The sequence below is a fragment of the Takifugu flavidus genome, chromosome 1 (genome assembly GCF_003711565.1).
Source record: "Takifugu flavidus isolate HTHZ2018 chromosome 1, ASM371156v2, whole genome shotgun sequence".
NCBI classification, from domain to species: domain Eukaryota; kingdom Metazoa; phylum Chordata; class Actinopteri; order Tetraodontiformes; family Tetraodontidae; genus Takifugu; species Takifugu flavidus.
The window spans coordinates 21,055,209-21,073,856 of NC_079520.1; the positions used below are offsets into that span (position 1 = coordinate 21,055,209).

The following is an 18,648-nucleotide window of genomic DNA, read 5'->3' on the forward strand; positions in this document are numbered from 1 at the left end:
ACATGGATCCATGAAAACAGAGTAAACATAGGTGACAGAGATTAAGGAAGAACAGCGAGGTGTCTAATATCTGCAGGTGTCACATGTCTGCACAGCCTCTGTTGGGTGGAAAAGGACATCTAAATTGATATGTAAACACACAGACATCATCATATGCAGAGTTCCCACTCATAATATTCCACACATCTGCAATCTGTCTGCTGCTCTCCTGGTCATCAGCTTAAGTGACAGCTCGCAAATGTTGGGGTCTGTTGACATGTGCGAGGTGCAATTTGTCAGATCAACAGCACTCGGGAGCAGACATGACCAGCTTCTCGGACCAGTGGAAAGAAGCAAAGAAAGTAGATTTGACTGAGAGATCTCTGGGTTTATCTCCATCATTGTGGATTGTACTAATCGGGGCTATAACAAAGGAGATAATGGGGGATCTTTCCGCTTTGGGGTCTGGATAAAAAAAAACTAAAACTGGATATTCTCACCTCTTTTGTTTGCATAAGAAACTAAAACTTGCTCTATGTTCTCAAAGACCATCTAGGTCAAAGTCTGTCACCTTTACTGCACTTCTCATGGGATCTCACAAATTGTAGTTGCAAAAGTAAATTAAAGGTCCTTGCCAGGTATCCTTTTATTTTAAATTGTAATGGGTGACCTTGTATGTACTACAGGACTTTGGCTTCTTGGTGCTGCCAGGCGACTCTTATCATTCCTGTCTGTCAGAGATGGGAACATAGCCTGCAGAAATGGCTGCCTGAATTTCTCTGGAGTGGTCTGCCGCTCAATCAGACACTGCAGGCCAAAGAACACATAAGCCTCTGACAATATGCGAGAAGGTCAGCATACATAGAAGACCTGCATTTACAGAGAAAAAGCTTTTGAGTTGCAATAGCTTCTTTCATTATTGTTTCAATACATTTTTATGGAGGTTATATTATTTAAATGTTATTTAAACTTCAGTAGTCATTATGTCTGGATCTAGATGCTAAAGTTTGCTGAAAGCAACGGAATGTCAACTGTGTCACTCAACCCAATACAGAAATTTGATATGGTCTGCATGAGCAGATAAAGACAGAAATTACCAAAACAGGTCAGAAAACATTCATGTTGGATGTATATGACTTTAGAGACTCTTTTCTACTCTTGTTTGTAAATGAATGAGTAATTAATAGCATGTCTAGAAGAAAAAATTATTACTTTAACTGTAATCTATGCAACTTCTAACACCTATTGTTTTAACCTCACAACCGAGGACTGCAGTTGAAAACACTTGTCCATTTACAGCAATCTCTGTGAAAGTGTACTTTTTTGTATTTTCACATAGACATATTTTAGGTGTAAGAGAAGTTACAACAACCCTAATCATACAACAATTATTATCTAATAATCGCTAATTACTAGATAATAATCCCCAACTGCCACAACCAAGTTTGGTCTCATGTTAAACAAATATTCAGTTTTACACCAAGAAAATATAAGATTTATTCAGGTTAATAGAGGAGCTGTGATCTGGCTCTAGATGAGCCTCTATGGTGATTTATATTTTGCATGACTGAGTGATTTTATTGGAATCACCGTTGATTTGGAAGAAAATTGAAAAGTTCTTGACCTCACGGTCCTCTTTATACTGCACTTTATGCTGCTCGATGAGTCTCTGGACTATGTTAGCTCATTATAACTCTTCAGGGGTTGAGCACCATTATGGGAACTGTATGCAACAGAGTTTGACAAAGAATGGACAGATTTTAAAAAAAGTCTCCCTTTTATCTCTGAAAAGAATGCAGGGGTGACTCTGGTGAAAGAATAATATCTCACACTTTCCCTGACAGATTCCATAAATAGGCAAAATGTAGTTTCACATAAGTGCACATTTATTTTTCTGTATTAATAAAAAACATAGAAAGTAGCCCATTCTTCCTTTCTTATTAGGTACAAAGTCTCTCTTAGCCCAGTTGGTAATTTCAGAGTAAAGCCAACCAGCACGATACTTAGTATCATTGGACAGCCGTCTACATCAAACTAAAGCAAACAATGGATCAAAGGCCGAATACCTGTTGTAGCTCTTCTTCAGTTTAATGAAATTTCCAAGGTGTATTGAAAATAAAGAGTAGTGTACATAAACAAGGAATGATCAGTGTTAATTGGAGAACATCTGTAATGAACACATACTTGACCCCTGATAAGATCTCCATGTGATTGGCCCGAGCTTGATCGCAATATAAAAAGTTGTTTTTGCTGAAACCAATTCCCATAGCTTCTGGTATGTCAGCCGAAACCTTCAAAAATATGATCTTCTGTGCCGTGTTATCTTGGCTCTTGGCTTTTGGAGAAGCAGCATTTAGGAGACATTTAGGAGGTAACCTTTGATGGATTCACTGTTCCACACTTATACCTTGGGAAGCCTGGATGTGAGGATCAAACAGTGATAACAAGGGTAGTCAGTCACAAAACAGAAATAAACAACCATAAAATAGTTATTTCTTTTACATTTCAAAATTAAGGTGCACATCTTGGGTCACTTTCATTGATGCCAGAAGGGGAAACTGACATTTTCACACTGTTTACACCATACACATTAGCACATGGCTGGAGTTCAAACTGAGATTTGAACTCAAATTGCTGGATTCAAATTCCTGAGTGGTAAAGATTACACCATTGAAGTTACCCTCAGATTACTCTAGTCGCCACTGTCTGATTTACTGCAGTCCAAAAACTGGCTTTTCTGATGTTGTATTTAAAGTGTCTGATGTGCATGCAGTCACAGGAATCATAAGATCCGTATATATAACAATAGAGTGATTTAAGGGAAATATCCCACCCTTATTGGTTCAAACTCCAGAGTCTTGTACAGCTCAAATATCTTAGTTTACTACAATTTACTGTAGTGTTTTATCTACTAAAATACTCTAAATAGTATTTTTTTTTTTTTTTTTTTTTTACACTTTTTACACCCAAGCATCCACCTATGATAATAGTATAAATGTATTTTATTTACATTTAATCTTCAAACCTAATTAACGGAGCACAGTGATATACATGACAAGTTGGATATAATTGGTCTTTTTGTAAATGCTGCATGCAGTTTCATGTTGCTCAAAAAGCACTTGTCTTACACACATCAGAAAATTGCTTCTGTTTCAGCAGATGAAATGTATTAAATCCTCTCAGGTATTATTCCAAAAGAAAAATATAAATGTCTGGGATGTCCAAGCAGTGGACAAAAAAATATCATAAATAAAACAAGCTCCAAAATCACAATAAAATACTCCCTCTGGTGCCCTTCAAGCAAAGGAAAGCACACAAGCACACCTTGTAAGCCAATCTGAGATAAGAGCAGTACAATATTTTTTCATATAATTGATGGAAAATGTGGTTGTCCATCACTGGCCTGCTCTTAAACACAGCACATGTAACCTCAGCCAGCTTATGTATCAGCCTGTTTACTGAATATATTCCTTCAGATCTTATGATCTTATAAATGTTTATATTCTGATTTTAGACAGTTCTGATCCATCTGTGGTGCTCTCTGTGAGTGGAGCCCAGCATGTCTGTTTCTGTCATCCTAATCACAACAAGGTGCCTTCCATTCAAATTAATACGGTATATGGTTTCAACTTTCAATATATTTTACCACACACCTGTGCACACCTGTGTTACTTACAGCAAAAGGGTAAAGGCTTTTACTATTGCTATGCACAATATGAGGACAGAGGAGGGAAAGAGGTGGAACAAAACCGAACAAAACTGATTTCACTTTGCAGGCAACCCGCTGCCACTATGTTACCTAATGCACCAAATGCACTTGTCATAGCAGCAGGATCCATTGTAGTTTGTTGTTTTGTATTTGTATACTTTTGTGTGGTATTTGTTTGTATTTTAAAAGTGTATTGGCAGACTTTGGGATTTTTCATGACCAGAGGTTGCTGTTGAACAGAACATTGCAGTTTTTGTTTTAACACAATGGCCACACATATAAGGTGGGTTATACGTTAAAAGAGTGGCAATGGAGTGATGTGGCAATGGTGCAGTGCTCAATCCTGCATAATGAGACTTTATTATTCTCCAAGTTTAATGTTCAGTATACTTTCCAGCTAACATTGTAAATGAGACAGTTAATAGCAAATAATGTGGTGGCTATAAGAACTGTGTGTGTTAGAAAGAATGATTAATAATCATGTTAATAGACCTATAGGCCAAAGGAGTACAAAAAATGCAAATGCAAAACTTAACTGGCATAGTTAGTCAAAATGTAGATTTGATTTTTTTTTTTTATTTGCTGACCAATTCTCTCTTTACAGCAACAAAAGAAGTATTGGACAGAATAGCTAAACTAAATAAACTCCAGGTTAAAGTCCAAGAACTCAATTGCTTCAGAGCTGTTTGTTGTTCAGGATACTCAACATGGTCTACATGGGTTTATGATTAGCACTCTGGAAGCTAAATCTAGCAATCAGTCAAATTTCAGTGGGACCAGATTTTTGTCTATTTGGCTGTGGGTTGGAGGATTTCTGGTTTAAGTTGTGGTTGTAAATCAAAATTGGAAATTGGGATGGTAGCTGCAGTAGCAGTAGATAGATAATAAATATTTCTAGAGCCTTGCTATGGATCCCTTGAGCAAGGTTCCACATACTGACAGTGCCTGTTACATGTCACCCTAACAGCACTCCCTATTGTGTGTTCAACATACATTCATATATCCTCCATGTAGCTTGTGTATAATAAAGGTGGTGTAAAAACAGTTATTCTTTCTCTGTGGAATTCATAAAGTATACTTCTATTTTTGTAACAGATGCAGCAACTTTAAGTGTCAGAACAAAGTAGATCAATCTCACAGATTTTTCTGTCAGTGTTTGCTATCAAAAGTGTTGTGAGCACTATCACTTCTATCTCATGGAACCTGGAATGCGCTGCTGCTCCTGCATCCGAACCGCGAGTCAGATCAGGTCTGTATATTGTGTTACTGTTTTCATTACTGCCATGAGGATTTCTCCCCTTGGTAAAAAAAAAAAAAAAAAATCACTCCTCAAATCTCTTGTATCCACAATACAACACCTGGAAAAAGAAACTCTTCATTAATCGGCACAGCCTCTAAGAATCTGTGGTATTAAGCACTCCTGTTTCCAAACCACATGTGAGGCGGCACAGCGGCTGTTCAGCAGAGCCTTTGTTTTAGAATAACTCAGGGTTATTTTCAGGTCATTGTGGGCGAGTGGTTTCTTAATTGAATTTCGAAGAGTTTTGTTTAATATGCCAATGTTAAAGACCTCTAAAAATAGCACTTTAGATGCTATGACCTAATCTTTTTTTGCGGTTTTGGAGAGATAGTTAATCCTTAACAGCCTTTATCTCTTTGACGTGCAGCTGATGAATGCATTTTTACACAGGCCATAGATTAGATCACTGTTGGTGTTGTTCTTGACTCAAGAGAGTTAAATCATGCAAACCTGCAGGATATGGTCCATGTTATTAACTGTTTGAACTTTCTTTTTCCTGTCTCCTCCATGAGGACTGTGTTTGTATATCAGACAATCTTTTAAGGCTTTTATAATAAACATGGCCAGTATCTGCAATGACCGGTGACACGGGACACATTTTAAATCCTTTCTTTCAGGAACACTATTTTTAAAAAGTCACTGAAAGCACTAAATAGAAGCTTCTGAAGTAAGCCCTTTAATTCCCTTAATATTGCATTCGTACTCACTCATATCCACAGTGCATATTAGTGACAATCACGGAAGGCTTAAGAGCCACCCGTCTGAGTTTTTTTTTCCAAGTGGTCAGTAACTTCAAATCTTAAAATCCCTTTCATAATAATAAGTCATGAAATCACAATACCTTGTAGTCCCCGCTAATGTTATCATATGTGAGAATACAATATGTCACTGCTCTTGCTGCCTAAATATGGATGCCAATTTGAATGAAAATAATTGTAGAGAAAAAGTTTCTGCAGAAAAAAGTTTCTCGAATTATATCTCTAAGCGTGGCATCGATGGAAATGATGTCCTGTTTTTGAACTGGTTTCACAATATAATGGATGCCAATCAACCATTTACATAAATCAAGAAGGGTACTGCATTGTCACAACCTTTTTTGCTAAAATGGTCTGTGTGTGTGCATGCGTGTATGTGTGTGCATGCGTGCATGTGTGAATGTGTGCGTTTGAGTAAGTCATGGACTGGTGATCTGTAGATCTCATATTCCTATCTATCTATCGAACCTAGGGAATATAGACTTCATCATACCCTGAAAATTTGACTAGGAATCAGTTGATATCAACAGAAAATGGATGCATGCATGGATACATAGATGGAGGGATATTTGGGTAGGACAAATATTGATATTCCAGGAAATCTGAAAAGTCAGAAAAGGGACTATAGTGATTTTTTTCTTCTTTTGTCATCTATTTGTGTGTTAAATACAGTGAGGATCACACCCACCACATTTTCATTGTGACCTCATAGAATTTACTTGTAATCAGAGGCAGGATCTTGACACAAACTGACTCACAGATTAATGAAAGCTAAAAAGACTAAGACCTGCTCGTGCTCAAACACAAGTGTCTGCCATCTCCCTCCACTACAACAGCCACGGCCTGTATTTATGTTAGCTTGGGAGCAATTTTAACTGTACATTCCTGGTAGGTGAACAACACTTGGCTCAAGGAGATGCATGTATCAAAGTTTAAATGAAAGGGGAGAAAGAAAGGGGGCAATCAATGGCCAGTAAACAAAACACTTGGCATGAGGAGGAGGTAGGGAAACTTTATTTATGGCTCTGAGCTCACAGAACTCTAATCTACCTTTCAGTAAGTGGAGTAACTAAATATGAAACCAATTCTAAAAGTGGGCCAGCACAACAAACAACTGACTACACATTTGGTATTTGTTTCATGCTCTCCAATGGCTTTCCTTCACATCACAGAAATATAATTTGGCAAATAATTAACCACTTTACTACTCACATGGACTGAAATGGACTGTTCATGAACCAAGAGCTTATTGAGGGCTTGCTGGTCTCAACTTTTGTTCAAATGATGAATGGACACGTTAGTAATTTCATGGATCAGTTAGTGAACTAGAAACAACAGCAGGGAAAACTGCATCTGCACATGTTCAACCTGTTTCTTTTGGTGAATAAAAAGTTTCTGTGCTAATTAGGGCTTAGACAGAAGGCACGAGCCAGTCAGCAGAGAACATTTTTGATAATGAGGATAGAAAAGTAAGTAAATATGCTCTGCATATTTATAGAACAAGCTGTTATTATCATGTCTACAGTAATATCTGCTCATTATGTACGCTTAAGTTGTTTTTTCTAATGAACTAAAAGTTCATACTTTAAACACTACAAGGAATTTGCACAAAACATGTTAAGGTAAGTGAATGTCGCTTATTCAAACTGAAACTAATTCTGTGTTAATCAGCTGAAGTGTCAGGCAGATCTGATGCATCAGCCTCATTGAATAATTTCCTCCAGATGGGAGCAATGTGGTGAACTAACCATTGCTCTTTTTACTGCTGGTGCTCGAGATGCTTGATCTGCCAATGAACCCCTCTTACAAGCTCAACATTTTCCTCTACCCTGTTCTCTTAAGTAAAATGAAAGATCATCTGAATGAGGTGAATGTGTCTACTTGTAGGACTCACTGACCACTCATCACTTCCACTGACCAATAAACAGGATATGGTTACCATCACCACTTTTACAAGTGACTGGATTTGAAACTGGAGTCTGAGGTTTAGTTTGAATTCAACTGTCCAATCATAGTCATTAACGATGACTTGTTTGTCACTTAACGGTATCCTTCAGCCTTTTCTTGATAAGGAATAGCTAACCTTCTCTTTAAACACGAGGTTAGGATATGATATTTGTTCTTATCTTCATCAGTATGTGAGGAAGAAACTGACAAAAGGAAGAAAGACGAAAAGCTGATGTCTGGATGTTGATTTGCAAATTGGACGATCAAACAAGTTTTATGCTCACCTGCCTCCCTGACTGCCTTGACTCCTCCATCACACATGACATCATGGAAAACTTTGGAAGGTTTAGAAATTTGGAGGGGAACACTATGATGCTCTCACTGCACTTGAGGCTGTTGAGGATGAATCAGTCTAAAAATACCATTTTAAATCAGAGGATTCCATGGATACTTTCACTTTCATCCCTGAGATGTGAGTGGCATTTAAACCTTGTTGGGCTATGAAGCTGAAAAGTAGGGATGTTTTACAATGAATTAATAATCTGATGGATTCAATTAAAAAGAGAGTTCACAAATCTTGTTTTATCCTGCGTTCTTGGCAAGTATGTGTAACATATAATTTGTCTTTCATTATTTATTATTTTTTATATAAAACTACTCATTGAAATGTATATATGTATTTTCTGGACTATATGTCGCTCCGGGGTTTAAGTCGCACTAGCCAAAAAATGCATAATAAAGAAGAAAAATAGATATATAAGTCGCACTGGACTATAAGTCGCATTTTGGGGGAAAATTTATTTGATAAAATCTGAGACCAAGAACATACATTTCATCTTGAAAGGCAATTAGCATGGATTAGCAATAGGGTTATGGTATGCTAACGTAACAAATTCAGCTACATGACCCACAATGAACTGAGTACGTGTCTACTTTGTTAACGTAACATATTAACAGTTATTCAGATAATTATAGCATAAAGTACATCCGAGCAAGTTTACCAAACAATCAAGTCTAACTCCATAGGCGAAGCACTGCTTCTTCTTCTGCGTCACTAAAATAACTCGTTCCTCAGGCACACACACCTAGAGCGCCCTCTTGTGGTTGTCAGTGTGAAAATAACGAACATGTGAAATTCTGTAATAATGTATTTATTTAAGTCGCTCCGGAGTACAAGTCGCACCCCCTGACAAACTATGAAAAAAAGTGCGACTTATAGTCCGGAAAATACGGTATATATTTTTTTCACTTTAAGATCTTATTAAATTTCTTTTTTCACTGGAATTTGAATGGAAGGCAATACATTTTGGAAATTTTTAGAAAGAATGTAAAGTGAGCAAAGAATTAAAAATTAATGCATGTTTTTTAAATGGAGTTGCACAGTACAGAAAACATTACTGGGGCTCACTGATATGCTTTTTAACATATCCACTCTTTTAGGCTTTTGGTGTACGAGATTGGGAGCATCCAAAAAGTAAAACCAATCTCAACACTGCTCAAGTCTAAGAGACATAGAGACACTTCTTGAAGAACTCTAATTTTGGCAGTACAATGTGTCTTTCCATTACTCTACATTAAGAAGAGAAGAAAGAGGATCTTTAAATGAATGGTCTTGTAAATACATGGCCTTATGACGGTGGAGATGGGTATAAAAAATTCAGAAAACCTGAGCAGCCATTACTAACTAACAGTTATAGATGACACAAAAAAAGTTGACCAGATCCACATATTAAAACAATAAAGGTAACCATTCCAGTGTAACTCCAAGTCAGTCACAATTTTGGATATTGAAAAATCCAGTTAGAAAGTAAGAATAATATATTTCCACCAGTAGTTGTGCAAATGGCAGCTGATATGAGAAAAAGTCCATAACAATTTACATATTATTTTTTTAGGTGGTAATCACAGGCCATGTCCCTGTCATCATCCTTTTGGGCTGATTCTTGGCTAGTTTAGTATTTTTTCAAAATATATATGACACATTTAGATGTGCATTAGAGGGTTAGCTGCCTCCCAGCAAGGAGCACTGCCAGAGGCCTAGAGAATTACCTCCAGCACGTCAATATCATCATTGTCCTTTCACAGCTCTTTGCATTACACGTCTGAATTCATCCAGTCACACACTGGTGCCACATTAGGACTAACCATAAGAACAACATTTGCAAACAAAGGACACAGCTTTATAAGGTGTTTTGGTTGTTCAGTATATATGAGCAGTGGGATGGATGGATAGATAGATAGATAGATGGATAGATAGATAGATAGATATCAAAGAATCATCTGCACTAACCACTGTGGCCTTCCTCTGGTAACTGCCTCTCCTGAGCATGGTTTCTCTTCTCTTTCAGCTGTCTGGTGTCTCTGTGACCCCGTGCAGACCTCTGCAGGTGCACAGAACTCTGTCTTTCCTCTGGACCATTGACCAGGACCTCAGACATCTTTTCTCGGGTCACGTCCAATCCCCTTTCAAAGAAAAGAGGCAGGAGTGTAAAAGCTTTTGCCAAAACACTTGACTCAATCTCCCATCTCACTCAGTTGTAACCGCTGTAACCGAGCGCTGACAGTAATTGAATTCGAATAGGGATGAAAGACACAGCAAATATGTTTGAATGTTTGCATTTTACAAGAAACCTTAACAGTGTCACAAGCGGGAGCACAGCCATGTTAGTGAATAATATAACACAAGCTCCACATTCAGCTCTGGCGGAGGAGAGGGGGAGAGCTTTTGTTTAAAGAGCTTTAGGCAGACACACAGCCTTACAGATGCATCTCCTCTACATAACAATTCTGTCATTCTATTTAGCTGATTTTTTTTGTTCTTACATATACAAAAAGCAGACATCCATTGTTTTCTGAGCAAATATTCATCAGCTCCTTGTGGTATATACAGTAGCTTAGCAAGCTCCTGTGTCAATGTGAAAAAATAGCCTCTTTATTTTGATTCTAGACAAACCGAGTCTTCTGCAAGGCCTGTCAAAGTTCCATGCACTGCATGGACACCGCCTCTCTGAGCTGAACACTTGTAGGGCGCCATAAAACAATGTTTTCTTTCATGATCACCTGACAGGCCTCTGTCACCCCACTGGGTCATGGTTTCCTCTCCTCTCCTCTCCTTTCCTCCTCCTCATCAAGCAGACTAGTTATGATGATTCCTGTGTAGTTTTTCTGCTTCTCCCCGCCTCCGCTCTCTGTTTATTTACAGGTATCGCCGCCTTTCGGAGCTGCATGATGACCTCCGGCCCCGCTGACCCGTTGTATAGTGTATTTTTGTGTGTGTTTCTGTGCTCTGTGCCTCTCCTCTCCTCTCCTCTCCTCTCCTCTCCTCTCCTCTCCTCTGATTTGATTTCAATATGCAGTGTCAGCATGTTAGTATATGACCAAGATAAAAGTGTTACTACAACATAGAATTAGTATATGATTATAGTATAAATTCATTAATCCAGCATCATTTTCAGTGACAGAATGACAGCTAGCATAACAAATTAAAATAGTGACTTAATATGGTGTGATTTCCATATCCATATTGTGGAATAAACTAGAATAATTAATGTCAAAATTACTATAGATTTTCACTGTTGTAAACTTGACATTGAAATATTTAAAGTCACACAGCCATAGCATTATGCCTAGTATGTTTTGGATATCCTCCCTCTCGTAAGTCACAACACACATTTATAAAACACACTTTATATTTTGATATTTATTTAATGTGTGAAAGACTGATAGTCAGCGGTCTCAAAAAAGGACATCTACTGTATATTCCAGTATCTTGAGCTGATTATGGCAGCCAATAACACAAGTGTCGGTGTTTCTAATTGTAAGTGATTTTAAATACAGCTAATGTGGCGGTCATAAGCAGGCCAACAGTGGTCTAGAGTCAGCAGGTTTACAGGCATTAGCCCTCACTTGTAATGTCTGCTCCTTTTAACTGCCGAGATGGTGGTTAACCCAAAACCCAATAGCCTCCTGTTAAAAATCTCAGTGACTGCCATCAGGGTACAAACTTGGACACAGCTAATAATCATGTCTGCCCGAGTGCATGTAATCATCCACTGTTAAAGATGGGAATTGAACTAATGAACTTGATTTGTTTGTAGGCATACAGATTACATTTTTTTAGGCCCATATTCACACTGACACATGATACAATGCACTCATGCACATTGAGTACAGCATTTGCTTCTGGTGAGTATAAAGTTAAAAAGAAATTTTAAATACTAGTGCAAATGCAAGTGCCACAGTGTTGTTATTGATTTTTTTCTGAACTAACAGCTTTTCCTTTTTTTGTTACATGGTTGACTGGAGTGTGTGCAAGCAATCAGCAGGTGAGAGTCAGGAATACACTCTCAGACACAATTTAGGGTATTCATTTGATCTAATATTCATATTCATGTTTTCCCATTGTGTGGAGTTACACACACTGTTCCACCGATTCTTAAATGTCTAGATTCAGGCATGCTGTCATAGGAGGACACAATATGAACTCTCTTTATATTGTGCATAGTGGAAGGTTACAAAGGGCACTTGCTATAAGGAGCCTGTGCTTACTGCAGCATCATACAATACTGTACAATAACTGAGTATGTATCATTGTTCTCAAGATCATTGTTCTTAAGTACACAATTTTCTGGAACTGCACTGTCCTATTCGGGTAAGAGACACTGCATCAGCTCAGGCCATATCTTGACACGCAGAGATTACAAATTGTGTGTTTGAAGGTCCCAAAACTACTGTACATAAACAATCCGGCAAAAAATAACAAAACGCTACATTGCCTTCAGAAACAAGACGGCCATCAGGTTAAATCAAAGTCGGGTAAAAGTCCGGAGGAGCCTGGATACTCCTCCACGCAGCATCATGCAGGGGAAACCTCTTTAATGAAGTCTTAACTGATGGGATAGGGCTTAAAAGCCATCCTCGGGCCCACACACACACAGAAAGGGTCCACACAGATCCTTTAGACCTCAGAGAATACCCCAACAGGGAAGATGTACCGTAGCAAAAATCTGCTTTATCTATTACACCGTCAGCGAGGTGAAGTGAAACCAGTCACACTAACTCAAGTGATTCAGTTAATTTTACTCAAGCCATTCAGTTTATAAAATTGTTGCAATTTTAGTAGTTTGTAGTAAACAAGCCAGAGTAACATTTTATGATACACTTAAAAAATACATATTTGAGAAGTAAAGATCATCAATATGCAAATACACTGTAAACAGAAAAAAATCTTTTCCTCTCCTTGTTACAAATTATGGGGGGAATTTAATGTTAAAATTTTAAAACAAACTTCAGAACTGGGATTTTTAACATCAAATTCTTAAAATTTAGCACTTCCTTTTTATTGTATACACTATATTGTTTTTAAAATTTTAATGACACAATGTAGAATATGGGCTTTATTGTTTGTCTCAGATAATGACGTATTAGATGAGAGATTAAGCAGAATTAAGAATACATTTTTACTTTACTAGACATCAGAGATACTTTTGTAGAACTTAAATAATTGATTACAAGGTGTTAGAATTTACATGAAATCTGCTTTTCATCAAATGAACAAGGAAGCTGTTTACTTAGGACTTAAAGGGAAATGCGTGGATGAAAACAAGAGAGAAGAAAAACACGTCTTCAAAGGATCCAGGTTTGCTATCTGATGCTATCTGAGGCATCTGGGTTGAGTGAAAACTGCATCATATCCCTGTATCAACACCATAAGAGCCAAGACACGTGGCACTTGAAGACTCATCAAGATGAGCTGATAGGATGTTCCACTGAACAGTTGTCTTTTTATCAAGAAAAATCAGACTCGAATGCCTGTTGTTTTATCTTCTCTCTAATGTCCCATGGTTTAAGGAGTGAATGGAAGGGTAGACAGTCACTCAGACACAGACGTTTATGACCTCTTATATCTTCAGCATGGTCCTATGTTAATCTTTATTACCTGGCAGTGTCTAAGTTATTGGTTGCAGAACACACGTTTAGTGACGTACCACTTGAAGACACCATGGTTGAGATCTTTTTCACTGATAGAAACATTTACAAACTAAACTGAAAATGTCATTACTACCAAGCCACCAGTCTCAGTTGTTATGTTTGTATCAATTTTATTAAATTTTCTTATAATAAAAATGTGAACTTAGGACAAAAAGTAAGGAAATCTGTGTTTGGTAGACTAGTTCTTCGGTGTTATGTCCCTTAAAAATATTGTCATGGTATTAGAAAGCCTCTATTTCCATTTTGAAATTTTAAATGTTTCCTTTTAAATGTTCGTAAGGAATATGCAATGTGGATAAGCATTGGGGTATGTAGGTATGATTCTGATTCTTGTTTACTGTTTGAATTGGATGACTGAAGCCAGAAATGTGGAAGAAGCGTACACATCCACAACACCCTGGAACCTCCTCCTCATGTTGGTCACCAGCTTGGTCACACACTGTTGTCTGATGACACCATTTTTTGTTTGCTCCCAGACTGTGGCGACATTTGAGGTTGCCGCTGGTTATAAAATCTAATTGGAACATCTCTCTGCATTGAGATGAACTCCACTGATGAAAAATGTCATTTTTCCAATAAGGAATATGGGACCCCACATGATCACAGTCCCTCAACTTTTTACTAATAGTAAACTGAACAGTATTCATCCATCAACTTTTGTCACGGACGGGTTGACTAGGCCCCGAACGCAGGCCAGGACACAGTGGTAAAATGGTCAAACAAGCTTTATTTACAGGGGGGAGGGGGCACACAAAGAACACGAGGGCAGCCCTCCGGGGCTGCGGAGCACACGATGGACACGAGGGCAGCCCTCCAGGACTGCGGGGGGCGCAGGGAACAGGGGCGGCCCTCCAGCAGACACGAAGCTGGAGCGGCCCTCCAGGAGACACGAAGCTGGAGCAGCCCCCCAGGAGACACAGAACACCAGCACACGACGAGGAAGACGACCAGACACGCTGACAAGACAAACAGAACACCCTCAGCAGACAAACAAACACCCTAGCACTGACAGGCAGGCGCAACCTGCTTAAATAGGCAGTCCGATGTAAATTGCCTACAGGTGCGCCTGCCAGCAGTGCCAGCTGCCACCAATTGTGCCCCACACCACCCCCTGTAGGACAACGACCGACACAACCCAGAAACTCTGACAAACTTTGTCATTAACAGACTTTTTTGTTGCATTCATAAGCAAATTTGTGTGTAACTGAGCTTTTATTTACTGAACTTTATTACAATCACAGGTTATAATGTTCCATACTGAATTTTAATGTTCCGTTATTTAAAGTAAAACCAAAAATTCCAAAATTTAGTCTCGATGAGGACTGAATCTCTTCATTAGAACTTTCATCCGTCATTGCTAAATTATCCACTTGAATGGTCACATCTGGTGTGTTCTCCTTTTGTGTCGTTTTGCCCCTCACATGCTGTCCAGCAGTTGCAGGCGACCACCTGCTGAGTTGCTGACAGGCCAAACTTATGGGAGGCTTTTTTGCTAGTCATATTTTTACTGAGAGACATCCAGGAATTTTACTGCTGATTGTGAACTTGTCTTGGAATCAATAAGAGTGATCCTCGACCTGAGCTCATTATCATAATTCTGCTTCGAGGTTTGATTAATAACAGTGGTTCTGCACATTTTGAAAAGAGCTCCCTATCTGGATTTAGCACTGTAGCAGCAAAGCATAGCATAGAGATGTTCCAGCAAAATTCTTGAGACTTTGACTTTCAATTTAAAATCTGTCATTTTTTTTTATTTCAGAGTTTTGTCTTCTAAACTCAGAATTCTGATTAATGTTAATCTGTAAATAATCTGTGAAGCTAAAGAGGAGTGTGGCAAGATCAAAACCAAATTTTTTTCAGTCATCACTGTCCGTGATACTTTGTTCAGGTGGTGTTCAAGGATTTGTTTGAAACAAAATTGACTGATAAATAATGAAACAAAACCTTTTTATGTATGTGGTGCTTCACTTTAGACAAGTTGTCACACTAAATAATTTTTAACAGAGGATTTGGCAAGATTTAGAAGTTTTGCATTCCATAATAAACAATGACATGGTCAAAATGAAAATATTTACTTAATTCTTTAAAGTGACTTATGGCAACTTTGGCCACTAAACAATGTCATGGTGTCAGATGCCACAAACTTTTAGAAATATAACCTGTGCACTTGTAGGAATAGGAATACCCCTTTCTGTCTTTGGCCAAAAGAGCCACAGTGGTGACCCTGAAGGTTTTTTGAAATGGAAACTATCACAGTTTCTATTTGCCCAGCCTGTATCTGTATGTATGTGTGTATGTGTGTGTGTGTGTGTGGGGGGGGGGGGGGGTGGCTGTCAACTGTCAAATGTCAAGTGACTGACCAGACTGCGCTGTAAAAGAGTGCAGGCTCCACATCCCTGAGCCCAGCCCTTTCCTAACCTGTAAACACAGAGCTGGGCTTTTGAAGAACTTTCCAAAAAAGACTAGTGGCTTTTTTTCATTCCTCATTTGTAGCATTTATAAACAATAGCAATGTTATAGTGCTGCAAAACTTTAAAGTAAGATGGAATTGGTAGACGATTACGCTGACATCAGGAAGAACAAAAAAAAACAGAACTGCTCAGTAACACTTCAAATGTAAACAAAAAAATAAGACATAAAGATAAAATGCTTCTTGAAATTACTGCACCTTCTCAGCCTCAACTCTTTCTCGGATTTATTATCAAACATGGGATTATTGAGCTTATTCGTCTGAAAGTCCGTTAAACAAGCCTAACATTTTTTGTTACTTTAACCTGTTTTATGACCAATGTGGTTTAGTCTAGAAGGCCCCTAAAAGCAGCGGGTGACAGTTGCATACACAGTGCTGCCGTAAGTTATGGCAGATCAAGCGTTAGAAAAAGTTGAAAGGTTGCATGTCTCAAATAAACAGGGTGAGACAATAATAACTTTTTCTGCTGCACATTGTGACATAAGTTGAGAAGACATCCACAAGCTATGGAGTTAAAGTTTAAACAAATTTGTGTACAAAAATGTGAGTTATATGTGTGAGGTTTTGCTATCTTCTTACAAATTTCTATTCAATTGCCAGCTACCTACTGTGTGACATCTCTAGGACAACATAACCCTTGCTAGTCCCTTGGAAAACATCTAGGAAATTTGTCACAATCCTGTTTTATTTATTTAGATAAAGATCTCTCTTTCAGTCAAAAAGCACAATATCTTGTTAGATGAGGTTAACATGGATACCAATGAGGAACTCTTTTAGATTAATATAGTTGTTTTTATTCCTTGTGTCAGTGCTACAGAATCTCTGGTGAAAGAGTTTCACTGAAGCAGCTCCTGTTGAATGACTGCTGGATGAAGATGGCGATTAGCACGTAAAGGAGCTCTTAACTTTGGTAAAGATGGTCTACTGGTCCCATTGGTCAAACTGCGCTGCAGCATTTTTTACCATTAATGATATTACAATTAGAGGTATGAGAGCTCCATCCACACCTCCCAACAAAAAAGTACAAGATGTCCCATATCTATTTATGCACATATGCAACAGAAATATGAGGGGCTTATCTCTCTAGAGTTCAGATAAATCTTTTTCAGATTTGTTAAAAATTCATCTCCAGGTATGTTGTGAAAATTGGATTTTCACTGAATCCTAACTAGTCTGTCCTCCCTTAGAATTCATAGCAGCTTCTTGTGCATACCCTACTAGGATGTTACAGTATCCAGCTGAGCTGTATAGAAGGGTAACACAAAGAGGCCAAAAGGGCTATATACAGTATACTATATGTCAATTTTCAAATTCCAAAACATTCAAAAACAGACATACAGACAGTCATAGACTGTGTTTGAAAAGCTTTGTCACAACCACGCATGATGATTTGCGCCCCTGTACTTTGGCTGTGTACTCAGGCCTCATATATATGTCATCTGCTGCACATATCACAAGAGAATTTACACACAAAACTGTGTACGTGTGAAAAGTGATAGAAAACAACAACAAAATAAGATTCTGATTGGCTTTCAACAAATTATTTGTCTTGCACAAAGTACTAGAGCCTAGAATAATGGTCAAGAAATGGATTGTTCTAATTTAAGCAGAAATGACCATGACCTCTTCCGAACAGACGTAAAGCTGCTCCAACTCACAGGAACATTGAGAACCAATCTGGAAAGCTTTGGGTTCTTTAGCAGGAAATAAACATTTGAAAGAATGGTTTCCTGGCCAGATGTTGCGAGTTTTCAAGGTAATGGTGTTATCATCAAAACTGGGACTCATCATCCATAAAATCTCAGCCAAAAAATATGGTGGTCTCATTGGGAAGAAATCATGTTTGTTTTCAAACATCACATTCATCAACAGCAGAAACAGTTGAAGTTTCTGTTGAAGTTGAAGTCATTAAATCCATGGACCATATATACTCACATCCATGGGAAATTTAGAGTGAGTTATGGAGAAAATTACAGACTCATCAGAAAAGACAGAACAAGGAAAGATCGTGCAAACATATGACCTTTTCCCCTGCAAAGTCACAGATTGTGGTGGTGCAACCTGTGAATCATTTCATGATATACGTTCTGTCTATAACTGCAATCATTTCATCCTGTGGAGAATGACAAACCAGCACTGGTTATGTCAGCTTCTATTTAAATCTAGGGATGTTCACTGCAAGCAACCCTGCATCAACTCCTCTGGCATCATGATGGTCTTAGTTCTAATGAACAGGCTCCTCGCTGGCATTGTGAATAATGGCCTGTGTGTTTAACTTGCTCAATACAAAGAAGTCATGTAATCTAAATACATATAGTAACATAAATAGAAAAGAACCATATAACCTAGCACACCAAGGTTGCAAGTGTGTGTGTGACTGTGACACTGCCTGTGCCTCCTGCTCCATCTCTGGTTAGGTAGGCTGGCACTCTCTGTGTTTAAAAAGCATCCAGAAAGTTTACAGAGAATGTACTTCTGCTGGGCTTTGTGTGACAAG

General features: G+C 38.2%; 1 protein-coding gene across 5 annotated transcripts in view; it reads right to left on the bottom strand.

Moving 5' to 3' along the window:
- myocd (myocardin) overlaps nt 1–18,648 on the bottom strand; it is a 95,537-nt gene that overhangs the window by 33,219 nt on the left and 43,670 nt on the right. For 4 of the 5 annotated variants that reach the window (XM_057056048.1, XM_057056038.1, XM_057056057.1 and 1 more), the window contains exon 2: nt 9,981–10,153. The exons of the other annotated variant lie outside the window; for it this stretch is intronic. In XM_057056048.1, the coding sequence (XP_056912028.1) occupies nt 9,981–10,128 (148 nt within the window). In that variant the 5' untranslated portion in view covers nt 10,129–10,153. The remainder of the gene's footprint in view (nt 1–9,980; nt 10,154–18,648) is intronic. 5 annotated transcript variants of the gene reach the window in all.